At 37.7% G+C, this 12,683-nt stretch overlaps 1 protein-coding gene across 3 annotated transcripts in view; it reads right to left on the bottom strand.

The window, feature by feature from the left end:
* Positions 1–12,683, bottom strand: part of adgrd1 (adhesion G protein-coupled receptor D1) — a 130,703-nt gene that overhangs the window by 37,156 nt on the left and 80,864 nt on the right. For all 3 annotated transcript variants that reach the window (XM_056463332.1, XM_056463331.1, XM_056463330.1), the window contains 2 exons: positions 6,405–6,478; positions 5,080–5,203 (listed from right to left, as the gene is read on the bottom strand). In XM_056463332.1, the coding sequence (XP_056319307.1) occupies positions 5,080–5,203; positions 6,405–6,478 (198 nt within the window). The remainder of the gene's footprint in view (positions 1–5,079; positions 5,204–6,404; positions 6,479–12,683) is intronic.

Genomic DNA, 12,683 nt, shown 5'->3' on the forward strand with positions numbered 1-12,683 from the left:
CCACTCGTTACAACCGAAGTATGCAGAAGAGCATCTCTGACCGCACAACATATCCAACCTTGAGACGGATGGGCTACAGCAGCAGAAGACCACACTGGATGCCACTCTTGTCTGCTAAGAACAGGAAACTGAGGCTACAATTTCTACAGGGTCACCAAAATTGGACAAGAGAAGATTGAAAAAACGTTGCCTGGTCTGATGAGTTTCAATTTCTACCTCGACATTCGGATGGTAGGGTCATAATTTGGCATCAACAACATGTAAGCATAGATCCATCCTGCCTATTTCAAGGTTCAGGCTGGTGGTGGTGGTGTAATGGCATTTTTGGCACACTTGGGCCCATTAGTCCCAAATGTGCATCGTATCAACGCCACAGCCTACCTGATTGTTGCAGACCATGTCCATCCCTTTATGACCACAGTGTAGCCATCTTCTGATGGCTACTTGCAGAAAAATAACATGCCATGTCATAAAGCGCAATCATCTCAGACTGGTTTCTTGAACATGACAATGAGTTCACTATACTCAAATAGCCTCCACAGTCACCAGAGCTAAATCCAATAGAGCACCTTTGGGATGTGATGGAACGGGAGATTCGCATCATGGATGTTCAGCCAACAAATCTGCAGCAACTGCGTGATGCTATCATGTCAATATAGACCAAGATCTCAGAGGAATATTTCCAGTACCTTGTTGAATCTATGCCATGAAGGATTAAGGTAGTTCTGAAGGCAAAAAGGGGTGCAACCCAGTACTAGTGTACCTAATAAAGTGGCCGGTGAGTGTAAATTTGCATTACTTGCTTACTAAATTTTATATTTTTAGAGCTTTGGTGTTGCCTCTATCAAATCGTGTATATGTGTGTGTGGACTTATAGTACTTCTTAAGAGTGTGTTCAATCTTGGGATATTTACTTTTAATAAAAATAATTCTGCTGTAATTGAACTGTTGGGGTTATTCGTTTAAACATAGCCATCAGATCCAAACAAGTTCTAAAATGAACTTTGGTGAAATTTGACAAAAATATCAACGCAAAATGGACCAAAGACATCTAAACAAGATCAAACCGCATGCTTTAATGACTGAGAGAAGAGTGGCGTGTTTAAAAGAAAATGAACATCAGTACAGTCTGTGCAGATGTCTGAACCACTGTGGCTTTGCAGCAGACCTTAATTTCTGGGGTCCCTGCCACTGTATGACCACTTTTACCAATTTATGAGCTGGTAAAAATATATACTGGCATACAATGTGTGCATTTTTAATGTTGTGAGTTTATCTTTAATCGTTTAGATTTAATATCTTTAAAGAGAAAATCATCATGTACTCACCTGTTACTTGTTTCTTTCCTCTGTTAAATACAAAAGAAAATATTTTGAATAATGCTGGAACCCTGTAACCAATCACTTCAACAGTATTTACTTATTTTTCCTATTATGGAAGTCAATGCTAACAGGTGTTCAGCCTTTTTCAAAATATCTTCTTTTGCATTCAATAGAGGAAAGAAACTTGACGGAGAAAAAATAGTGAGTAAATTTTCTTTTTCGGGTGAACTGTCCCTTTATATACAATGTTAGATTTTCCAGAATTAAATCTTAGTCTAAGACAAGAACCCTATTCAGATGGCAACTGTTTCTTATGGGGATATCTGTTAAAGAAAAAACTCCTTAGGGATTAAACAAATGTTTTTGGATGAAGATCATTTTGTGGTGGACGTCTGAGTTTGTAATCCTAAGACCCCGGAACTGTACTTTATCCACTCACATATAATTCACATGCTTAGTCAGACACTAGAATTTACATTTGTGTCCTAAAATATGGCCCCTTTTCCTGCAGAGTTTAGCTGTAACCCTGATTAAACATCACACTACAGATCACACAGTGCATCCACATTAGACATCAGCGCTGACGTAATCTTCACGACAACAGCTAACCGCTATATCATTTTATGTGACCCACAAAAGCATGCCCACCAAATCATTTAAAGTGGCCCTGTGAGAGCCTATGATTCACAACTAATGCAAGAAATACTTAAGGTGAGTAAAGATTGAATACAAAATAAATGCAAACTGAGCAATGCAATGCATGCAAGTACAGAATTAATTTCAATTGCACCTTTTGTGGAAATCTAAGGTATTCAACTCAAACTGAAAACTCACATCAGGTGAAAGAATCCCGCGTGTAATTCTAGAGCTAGTGATGTGGTGCTTTACGTTTAGTATGAACCCAGCATTAGAAGTAAAAGTGCATGCTGCTTTATATCTCATGTTGAAAATAAACTACATCTCCCATAATGCATGTTTTGTGTGAGACCCAGCTCAAAATAGTTATCATCCATAGTTCTGCTTCTCCAAAATATGGCCAAAGTTTTGAAGAATGGTAATGACTTGTGTCAGATGATGTTTGCTTTGTTATTTACTTTGCTTGAATAATGTGGGCTTCTTTGGACTACTTGATAAAAGGATTTATGCATTTATATATATATATATTATAATATATATATATATATATATATATATATATATATATATATATATATATATATATATCTTTGTTACTTTATTGTTATAATCAAATAAAAAGACAATTATGTATTAAGAATTTACACTACCTAACAAAAGTCTTGTCGTCGATCTCAGTTGTAAGAGCGACAAATACTAACTTGACTTCTACTTGATTTTTGGAAAAGTGGCAGAAGGTGGGTTTTCTTGATGAATCATCTGTTAAACTGCATCCCAATCATCACAAATACTGCAGAAGACCTATTAGAACCTGCATGGACCCAAGATTCTCATGGAAATCAGTCAAGTTTGGTGAAGGAAAAATCATGGGGTTTCATTCAGTATGGGGGCGTGTGAGAGATCTGCAGAGTGGATGGCAACATCAACAGCCTGAGGTATCAAGACATTTGAGCTGGCCATTACATTGCAAACCACAGGAGAGGGCATATTCTTCAACAGGATAGCGCTCCTTCTCATACTTTGCCTCCACATCAAAGTTCCTGAAAGCAAAGAAGGTCAAGGTGCTCCAGGATTGGCTAGCCTAGTCACCAGGCATGAACATTATTGAGCATGTATGGGGTAAGATGAAAAAGATGAATTTCATTGAAGATGAATCCCAATAATCCTGATGAACTCTGGGAGTCCTGCAAGAATGCTTTCTTTGCCATTCCAGATGACTTCATTAATAAGTTATTTGAGTCATTGCAGAGATGTATGTATGTAGTCGTCCAAGCTCATGGGAGTCAGACACAATATTAATTCTTTTCCACTGCACCATGACTTTATATTCTATACTGTACATTATTTCTGTTAAGTGACAAGACTTTTGTCTAAGCATAGTCAGAACTTACTGTCCTAATTATATAATTAAAAATCAAGGCTTCATATTTTATTTTGGGAAAATATGCATAATCTAGAGGCCTTTGCCTTTCATATAAGCCACTTATGTTACCAAATGATTGACTAGAATGAAGTGATTATTTGTTGTTGCTAAAACTTGGATAGGCGACAAGACTTTTGTCAGGTAATGTATTTAAATCAATATGTAAAGGAGTAGTAATATTTTTTTAACTTGCCCTTTGAGGGCAGCCATGATGCTGAAGCAGTCCTCGGTTAAAATGAGTTTGACACCCCTGTTGTAGAAGTTTCATACTTAGTTCATGTTAAAGTAATTAACGTTTAAAGATGCTTTCTGAATTACATTCATTTACTATTTTTGCTCTTCTGTACGAAGAAGGCCATCATGGTGGTCACGTTATAATTTGTGCACCACAAGAATAACAAAAAAATGTTTGAACTTAGTTTAAGGCAGTTTTCAGTAATAAACTGTTAAATAAAACTAATAAAATAAAATCGTACACTTTGTGCCCCACTGACTTACAAGTTTGACATTTATCACTGCATTCAGTAAATGTCAATGTACATGTTCAGTAAAGCATACACTCAGTGCACCACTTAGCGGGCTTCCACACAGGTTCTGCATCTTGTTTATATACACTATGAACAGCAGCTACGCTAATTATTTTCTTTATTCTCCATTTCCACCTGGGGATACTCTTCCCGAGGCCCTCAGACTATGCAGAGTCACTGATTTGATCCAAGATCAACGACGAGATGATCCCAAGGTTTCCATATCCTGGACCAGGCCGTATCCTGAGCAGCTACTGTGGTGGTCATGGAAGAGTGGAGAACATGAGACTGATTCCTGTGACGCTCCAGAGACAGACGAGTCTTCGCTGAGGCCAGCTTCCAGCCTCCGCCACTGAGACTACAGCTCTGCACAAGACGTTTGGCGAGCGGAGAAATTAAAATGATTGTGCCCAACTGAGCCTGGTTTCTCTCAAGGTTTTTTTCTTCATTTCCGACAATTAGTGAAGTTTTTTTCCCTCTCCGCTGTCGCCACTGGCTTGCATGGTTCGGGATCTTTAGAGCTGCGCATCGTTGGATTTGCTCTTCAGTGTTTGGTCTCTCAGTTGTGATTATTAAACCACACTGAACTGAGCTAAACTGAACTGAACTTAAACACTACAAACTGAACTACACTGTTCCTATTTACTATGACCTTTTATGTGAAGCTGCTTTGACACAATCTACATTGTATAAGCGCTATACAAATAAAGGTGAATTGAATTCAATTGAATTCCAAAGTTCAAGCTTATTGAACTATGATCTGGAAATTGTCATCACGTGATTGTGTGAAACCATTAGTAGTTCAAAGCTGGACCTTTTTGTACAGAAATTTTAAATATAGAGCAATCGCTTCTTTTAGTAGTGTTGCATCATCTCGTTTTATCTCGCTCCTTTATCCAGCACCATATAAACAAATTTCAAATGCTCAAACTCTAGTGTGACTGTGGCTCAACAAGATTTTAAATTTGATCCAATGGTTCACTTTTTACAATGTGTTTAGGGTTACAATGTTTAATACCTTGGTGTTTGAGTGTTGCACACAAATTGAGCATATAGTTCTTGAACCAACTTCATGTTTTATGTTTTGCCAAAGCAAGCATGATTAATGTTAATCTATCAAGCGAAAAATAAAACTGCCATCAGACACTGAGTGACATAGAGTGCGCCTCACCTTCATGGGAACCACTTGCATAAGAATGGCGAAGTTTGTCAGATGGTTACACAAGCAAATAGAGAAGGACAGGTTTCCATCAGCTCTCACACACCCGTCATTGGACCACACACCTTCTTTGGAGCTAAAACAGACACACACAAGCATATAGAGGTTTAATTGAGCATTACAGTTGCTGGAGTTTTTCATTGTTTATATTGAAAGCATATGAATTCACACCCTCGTCCAGCGTTAATGGAATTACCAAAGAGCTGTTGATCAAATCTGATCTAAACGAAATGAAAACTAACGCAAGGTTCCATTAATCTCCAATATTTCAGCTTTATAACTCCATTGTGGATGCAGATATTTATTAAATACCCACATGGGAGAAAGAGCAAACAAGCACGAGAAAGAATGATAGAGAGAGAAAACAAGAAAGATGGATATCACTCCAAATCAAACATGCTCTACTTCAAATTATTCACATTTTTCACATGACGCTAAACTTGGCTTCATTTATTGGCCTCAAGTGATTTTTCTGGTATATCTATTATAGCATAAGATTGTTTTTTTTTTCAACAATAGACTTTCCAATTTCTAAAAAATGTTAGCAGGGCTGAAAGATTTAGACTACAAGATAAATTAAAAGATTCTGTCCATGAAACAATCAAAATAAAAGTGATTTAAATGCTGGATATCATGATGTAGATATACGAAGTGTCATACGTTTATTTCTGGCCTTTACTTGGGTAATAGGATAACAGCTGGATATAAATACAAGACACACATTGATATATTAAAGCACTTCCTGACAATCTTAAACAGGAAATGTGAAATGAGACACTCAAAATGACAGACAGAGCGATACATGAGAGAACAGACAGGAAGAATGGCATAAATATCTCTGAACAGTGAGATTAAGGATGAAAGTTTGGACATCCTCAAAGAGAAATAGAATTGGCCATAAATAAAGTGCAAGATATTTGAAAAAATGTCTAAAAATGGGGCCTACAATGCAATTTTAACAGATTTAACAAGACAATATGTTAAAATGAGACAGTAAAACTATTAAATGGTGAGCTTTTGAACAAAGTTTGTTTGGACAAATAAAATAAAAACTAAAAAGAAAGAAATACCATATGATTTACATTCACAAAAACACAAACTGTACTTTCTACCAAGTCCCATCACATGTATGTCACTTTATTGTATCCCATAAAGATAATTACTTTGATATTAACTGGATATTGGATATATAACTGGATATTTGGCTACATTTTTGCAAATTACAAACAAATAATTGTTAAACATGAAGTCAACATATGCATAAAGATCTGACCCACCTGTAGTCCAGGAAGGCACAGTAAAGGAAGACTTTATTACTTTGGTTCAAGGCCTGGAGCTGCTGTTCTTTACTCTGAAATACAGAACAACACAGGTTACAGCAAAGCATCACACAGTAGAGTCTCAAGATTTGCTCTATTAAAAGTGTTGCGGTAGCACTGTTGATCATAGACAGTCTCTCACAGTGAACATAGAGGTAGATCTCAAAATATATCAATGTATGACACTTAAAAAGATAGTCCACACACACACACACACACACACAAAAAGAAAATTCTGTTGTCATTTATTCATCCTTCTTTCTTCTGTTGAACGCAAAATAAGATATACTGGATGATATATAAAGATGTTGGAAAAAACAGTCATTGATTAGGAATATAGTATTTTTGGTTATGAATGTCAAGGGCTTCATTTTCCCAGCATTCTTTAGAATATAGTGTTTTGTTTTTATCAGAAGACAAAAATTTATTAAAAAAAAATAAAAATGGTAATAACCTACACTTATCCATACACAGTTCTTTCAAATGCACATACATACATACATACATACATACATACATAAATAAGCTATGAAACAAGAATACATTGCCTGTAGTTTAAGTAATCAGACTCACTGAATATACATGACTGCATGACAGACATGACTAGAACTTGATTTGGAGTAAAGAACAGACCTTTATTTCAGACAGGAATGGAAAACAGCTAATAAAGTGAATGAAGGATATTCGGAAACGGTTAGGAAAGTACCTCTAGGACTCCAGCCAGGCAAACTAGTGATCATTTAAAGGAAGAGGTAAATGAGATTAATTGAAGTACAGGTTTTTTGGCGTTCATTATGAATATGTTAGCCTTAAAGGCAACTATAAGGTACTGTTCTATAAGGGGGTTACAGGCCCGACAGAATTTTAAAAAGTCCAGGTATAGCCCCCAAATAGGGTGACCAGATGTCCGGTTTTTCCAGGTCAGGCCTGTATTTCAGCTCGTTTTTGAGCTTAGTTTTGTTACGGTTTCACCTGGAGTCCACATTACTCAGGAATCTTTGACTTGTGAAAAAGAAGCATTTTGAAAACACCCCATTTTCATTTGGAAAAAGTCCCTCTCTTATGATCATAACACAGACTGCAATGAATGAATGAATGATTCTTTTCTTTAAAGGGCACCTATAATGAAAAACAACTTTTGTAAGCTGTTTGGACAAAGCTGTGTGTAGGTTTAGTGTGCCCACTATCATATTGGAGTGATAGAAACCCAACAAATTAATTTTTTTTAATTCTCCTGACGTTAAAATAGGACCCAAATCCCAGTGATTTTGAGGCCCACTGCAATGTGACGTACTGTAGGAGTGTGGTTTTCTTAGCCCACTGAATTGATTGACAGGTGCCATGTTTCTATAATACCATGTATACACATGTCCACAGAACATTTTTTTTGCAAATACACTGGGTAAGTGCATAAGTTTAAAATGTTTTTAAAACATACTTGTGATAAAGACAGTAAAATCCCTATCTGATTCTTAACTGCTATAATCACCACGGCCACATGATGTCAGTAAACACACATATGTGTGTGGGTGTGTGTGTGCGCGCTGCAAATGGCATTTGTGTGAGACTCATCATTTCAGAAAGGCTTGAATAAACTCCATCGCAATTACACAAAATATACTTGGTATTTTTGACTCGTGAGCTGTATTTCAGCTTCATCCAAGTCTGTCTCTGTCACTGTGCTGTTTATCTGACGTAACGCATGACGAGAAGCAGACGTACGTGGGAACGATGGGTGGCAAGAAGCAGCTCATTTGGATTTAAAGCTACAGGCTACAAAAACAGCTATGTATTCAGACACCAAAATGGATGGATTGTGGAGGCTATACTAAATAATCTGATGGGTATTTTGAGCTAAAATTTTACAGACACATTCTGGAGACACCAAAGGCTTATCTTACATCTTTTAAAAGGGGTAAAATAGGTGCTCTTTAAAACATAATAAAAAGCTAGTCTGGATGAGGCGCATTTTCATTCTAAATGACCATTTAAGAGAATGAAAATGAGCTAGTGTAAATGTCACCTTAGTGTCAACAACCTAACCAAAGGTAGCCTTGTTTGTCATAGAAACAAATAACACTGCATCAACAATAAGGATGCAACGATTAACCGATTACACTATTAAACAAACTGTAATTCATCACTGTTATAAATCATGCAACATGCCGTTTTATCATGAATCTAATGTAAAAGTTTAAATGTCCATTTCAAGCGTGCTGAAACACATCGATATGCCAAACGTTTAATATCTCTTGTCGATTAGCAAGTAAATTGGATTTAAATTCCATCATTAAATTTTTGTTCAGTCATTTAATTTAGATAGGAATTTCTATATTTGTTCATTGTTTTGTGCATGTACTTTTGATTATTTCATTTATAAATTCATAATAAAAGAAGAGTAATGGTGTGTCCAGAGTAATGTAGAAGACTAAATATAATCACACCCCATATAGAAATTTGATATGTGATAATATAGGCTAGACAGATTACATAAATTACATGAAAGTTCATCTTTAAATTTCAAATACAAATAGGTATGATTTATATATATTTACGAGTTATTCTTCATTTCATAGTGTGGCATGGTGGCTCAGTGGTTAGCACAGCAAGAAGGTCACTGGTTCGAGTCCCGGCTGGGCCAGTTGGCATTTCTGTGGATTGGATAAACAAAATTGGCCATAGTGTATGTGTATGAGTGTGTGTGTGTGTGAATGTGAGAGTGTATGGGTGTTTCCCAATACTGGGTTGTGGCTGGAAGGGCATCCGCTGCATAAAACATATGCTGGAATAGTTAGCAGTTCATTCCACTGTGGCAACCCCTGATAAATAAGGAACTGAGCTGAAGAAATTGAATGAATGAATGTTCATTCTATTTCAAGAACAGAAAACGTCTCGTCATGGTTTTTGTTAAGTTAATGAAATTCCTGAGAGGACTCTTGAGTTACAACAAATTATGTTGGTGAGACCAAACAATTTGTGCCATTTTCCAAATCTCCACAGGCTGTGCAGTGAACCGAGCCTGTTTATTAAAAAGCTTTTCAAAAAAAAGGTGCTTTAACTAATAAATGGTGGTCTAAATGAAAATGGTCCTGCTTTTGTTGTGCTGTTGCCTGACAGGAACAGAACAGACTATTAAGTTTAAAAGAAAAGAACGGTGTGACTGAGGCATAGCAGAGGTGTTGGAGACACAAACCTGAGGCTGTGTTTTTTATTGTACATGGCTAGTCTGGAAATAATAAAGCGTGTAAATGATAAAGCCGAATTTTAGATGGAAATGTGTGTGATTGAACACAAATGAAGTAAATTTTAAGGTCTTAAAGGGATAGTTCACACAAAAATGAAAATTCTGTCATCATCAAGCAGCTCAGGTAGTGCATCTCACCCAGGATGGCACATTAATGTGATCTGTGCCACGAAGGTTTGCTGTGTCTGTCAGCGTAATGTCCAGAGCATAGAGGTGCTACCAGGAGGCAGGCCAGTACATCAGGAGATGCAAAGGAGGCCTGCAACCCAGCAGCATGTCTGCCTCTGTCTTTGTGCAAGGAGGTACAGGAGGAGCACTGCCAGAGCCCTGCAAAATGACCTCCAGCAGGTCACAAATGTGCATGTGTCTGCTTGAAAGGTCAGAAACCGTAAGGGTGGTATGAGGGCCTGACATCCACAGGTGGGGGTTGTGCTTACAGCCCAACATTGTGCAGGGCATTTGGCATTTGCCAGAAAACACCAAGATTGGCAAAGTCGCCACTGGTGCCCCGTGCTTATAACAGACGAAAGCAGGTTCACACTGAGCACATGACAGAGTCTGGAGACACCATGGAGAACGCTCTGCTGCCTGCAACATCCTCCATGACCGCCTGACTGCCATTAGGTGCGGAGATGACCGCTTGTGAGACTATTTGCCTGTGCGGTTGGCCCTGGGTTCCTCCTAATGCAAGACAATGCTAGTCCTCATGTGGCAGGAGTGTGTCAGCAGTTCCTGCAAGACGAAGGCATTGATGCTATACAATGGCTTGCCTATTCCCCAAATCTAAATCCAATTGAGCACATCAGGGACATCATGTCTCGCTCCATCCACTAATGTCACTTTACATCCCAGACTGTCCAGGAGTTGGCGGATGCTTTAGTCCAGGTCTGGGAGGAGATCTCTTAGGAGACCATCCACCACCTCATCAGGAGCATGCCCAGGCATTGTAGGGAGGTTATACAGGCACATGGAGGCCACACACACTACTGAGCCTAATTTTGACTTTTTTTAAGGACATTACATCAAAGTTGGATCAGCCTGCAGTGTGTTTTTCCACTTCAATTGTAAGTGTGACTCCAAATCTAGACCTCCATGGGTTTACACTTTTGATTTTCACTTTTTTCTGTGAATTTATTGTCAGCACATTCAACTATGTAAAGGACAAAGTATTTAATGAGAATATTTTATTCATTTAGATCTAGGATGTGCTATTTTAGTGTATCCTTTGATTTTTTGTATTAGCATGTACTGTAATAACTACAAAAATAAAAAAAAAAGCTATTACAAACAAGTTATTAATGTATTATGCTAAATAGTGTGTTGAAAAAAGATCTTGAGGATGTACAGTATGGTACGGTACAGCTCGGTCTGGCTCGGTGCGGGTCACCGTTTCCACTGCTAAAAGGTTACCAATGGTGTACGACAGAAAGTTTCAGTCAACGTAATTTTCGCTCAAGAAAATGTCTACAGTAAAGCTGTACGGGTCGCTCACATACAGTATCATATGAGCAGCACTTCTCACTAAACAGATGCTTTATACACATAAATACTTCTGTATAAATGTTTCTTGCTAACTTTTCTATGAACATGAGTTGATTATAACTGCAGATCAATGGCAGTGCGAAATAGCCTACTGTAACGTCAGTAATTATCTAAAATAAATAAATCAATGCAACATATATGAACACATACAGACCCTTACAGTCTCAGATATATTACCAATTACAGAAAAACCACACACAGGATACATTTAGTCCTTATTTAGGTTAAAAACAAAACACAGTCAGAGCAAACCTCTCATGATTAAATGCATCTTTAATCTTCAGCAGCACATGTAGCCTCTTGTTAGAAAATAATTCCATCATTCTGAGTTCATAATAGTCCAAAAGGTGATGATAATAGTTAAACAAGGCAGTTTGTTCACGTTTGCAGAAAAAATAATGTGCTCCTTTTTTCCAGCTTCTCCTTTGTTTCTTCGCGTGTTACTCTCGCTTTTGTAGGTTTCTGACAGGATCAGGTTTGAAAAGCACGTTATTATCATCAGCTCAAGAAGTTTGTAATTTCAAATATAGATGCACAGCGAGTGCAAGCAAGAAAGTGAAACCGTTCGCGCTTCAGACTGGCTCGTAAAAACCTAAGGGGCACAGGGTAAAATCTGCTCTTCTTTTTGGCTTTGTGGCTGTCCATCAAGATGACGACAAGGTTTGTTTGAGGCTGGGTCGACCAAGGCTCATTATTATATGTATATATAATTCTGCTATAATCTCTCGCTGTGAATTTAAAATATGGCAATTTCTTTGTTTTCATTCTGGCTTGTTGCGTGAGCGAATGACGTATCTCTGTAAACCAATAGCTTTCAGCTGCGCGTCTAGCTCCACCTTTTGGTACCCTTTCTCGTGTTTGGTACCCTTTCGAAAGGGTGCCAAAAAAGTGGTGTGGTATGGTATGGTTCGGTACGCCTTTTGAAAGTGGAAACGGCCATAAAAGCGTAGAACTGTACAGTACCGTACTGTATCGTACAACTCAGTGGAAACGGGCCATTAAAGATCACTCGGAAAATATTTGAAAAGGAATACAAATCTCACAGGCCTCCTGTTAATAGTTTGGCCTCCAACTGTACAAGCAATAATGATTCACTGAAAGAATTACACAAAAAGCATGACAAAGCCAAAAGAACAGACAATTAATCACCATATCTGCCATTATTTCAATTATCACCCTGTACATTTAATAATCATAACAGCTCTATCCTCATAATGCTTAAAACACTCGTTAAGTGTGAAAGCAACAGCAATCTGTAAACTGCAAAGTTATATGTGTGAGAACAGAGTGAGAGCAAAGGGAAATTTTGAGCTATACTGACAGGGACAAGACAAGCTGCAATTTTAACCATGCAGTAGAAGTGGGTAAGGGTGTGGTTCTCCTCTGCGCTCCCCAAAGTTTCTCACTTTCCCTCACTAAAGCTTCTCTTTCAGACTCTATCATCATCCGAC

The sequence above is a fragment of the Danio aesculapii genome, chromosome 8 (genome assembly GCF_903798145.1).
Source record: "Danio aesculapii chromosome 8, fDanAes4.1, whole genome shotgun sequence".
NCBI classification, from domain to species: Eukaryota; Metazoa; Chordata; class Actinopteri; order Cypriniformes; family Danionidae; genus Danio; species Danio aesculapii.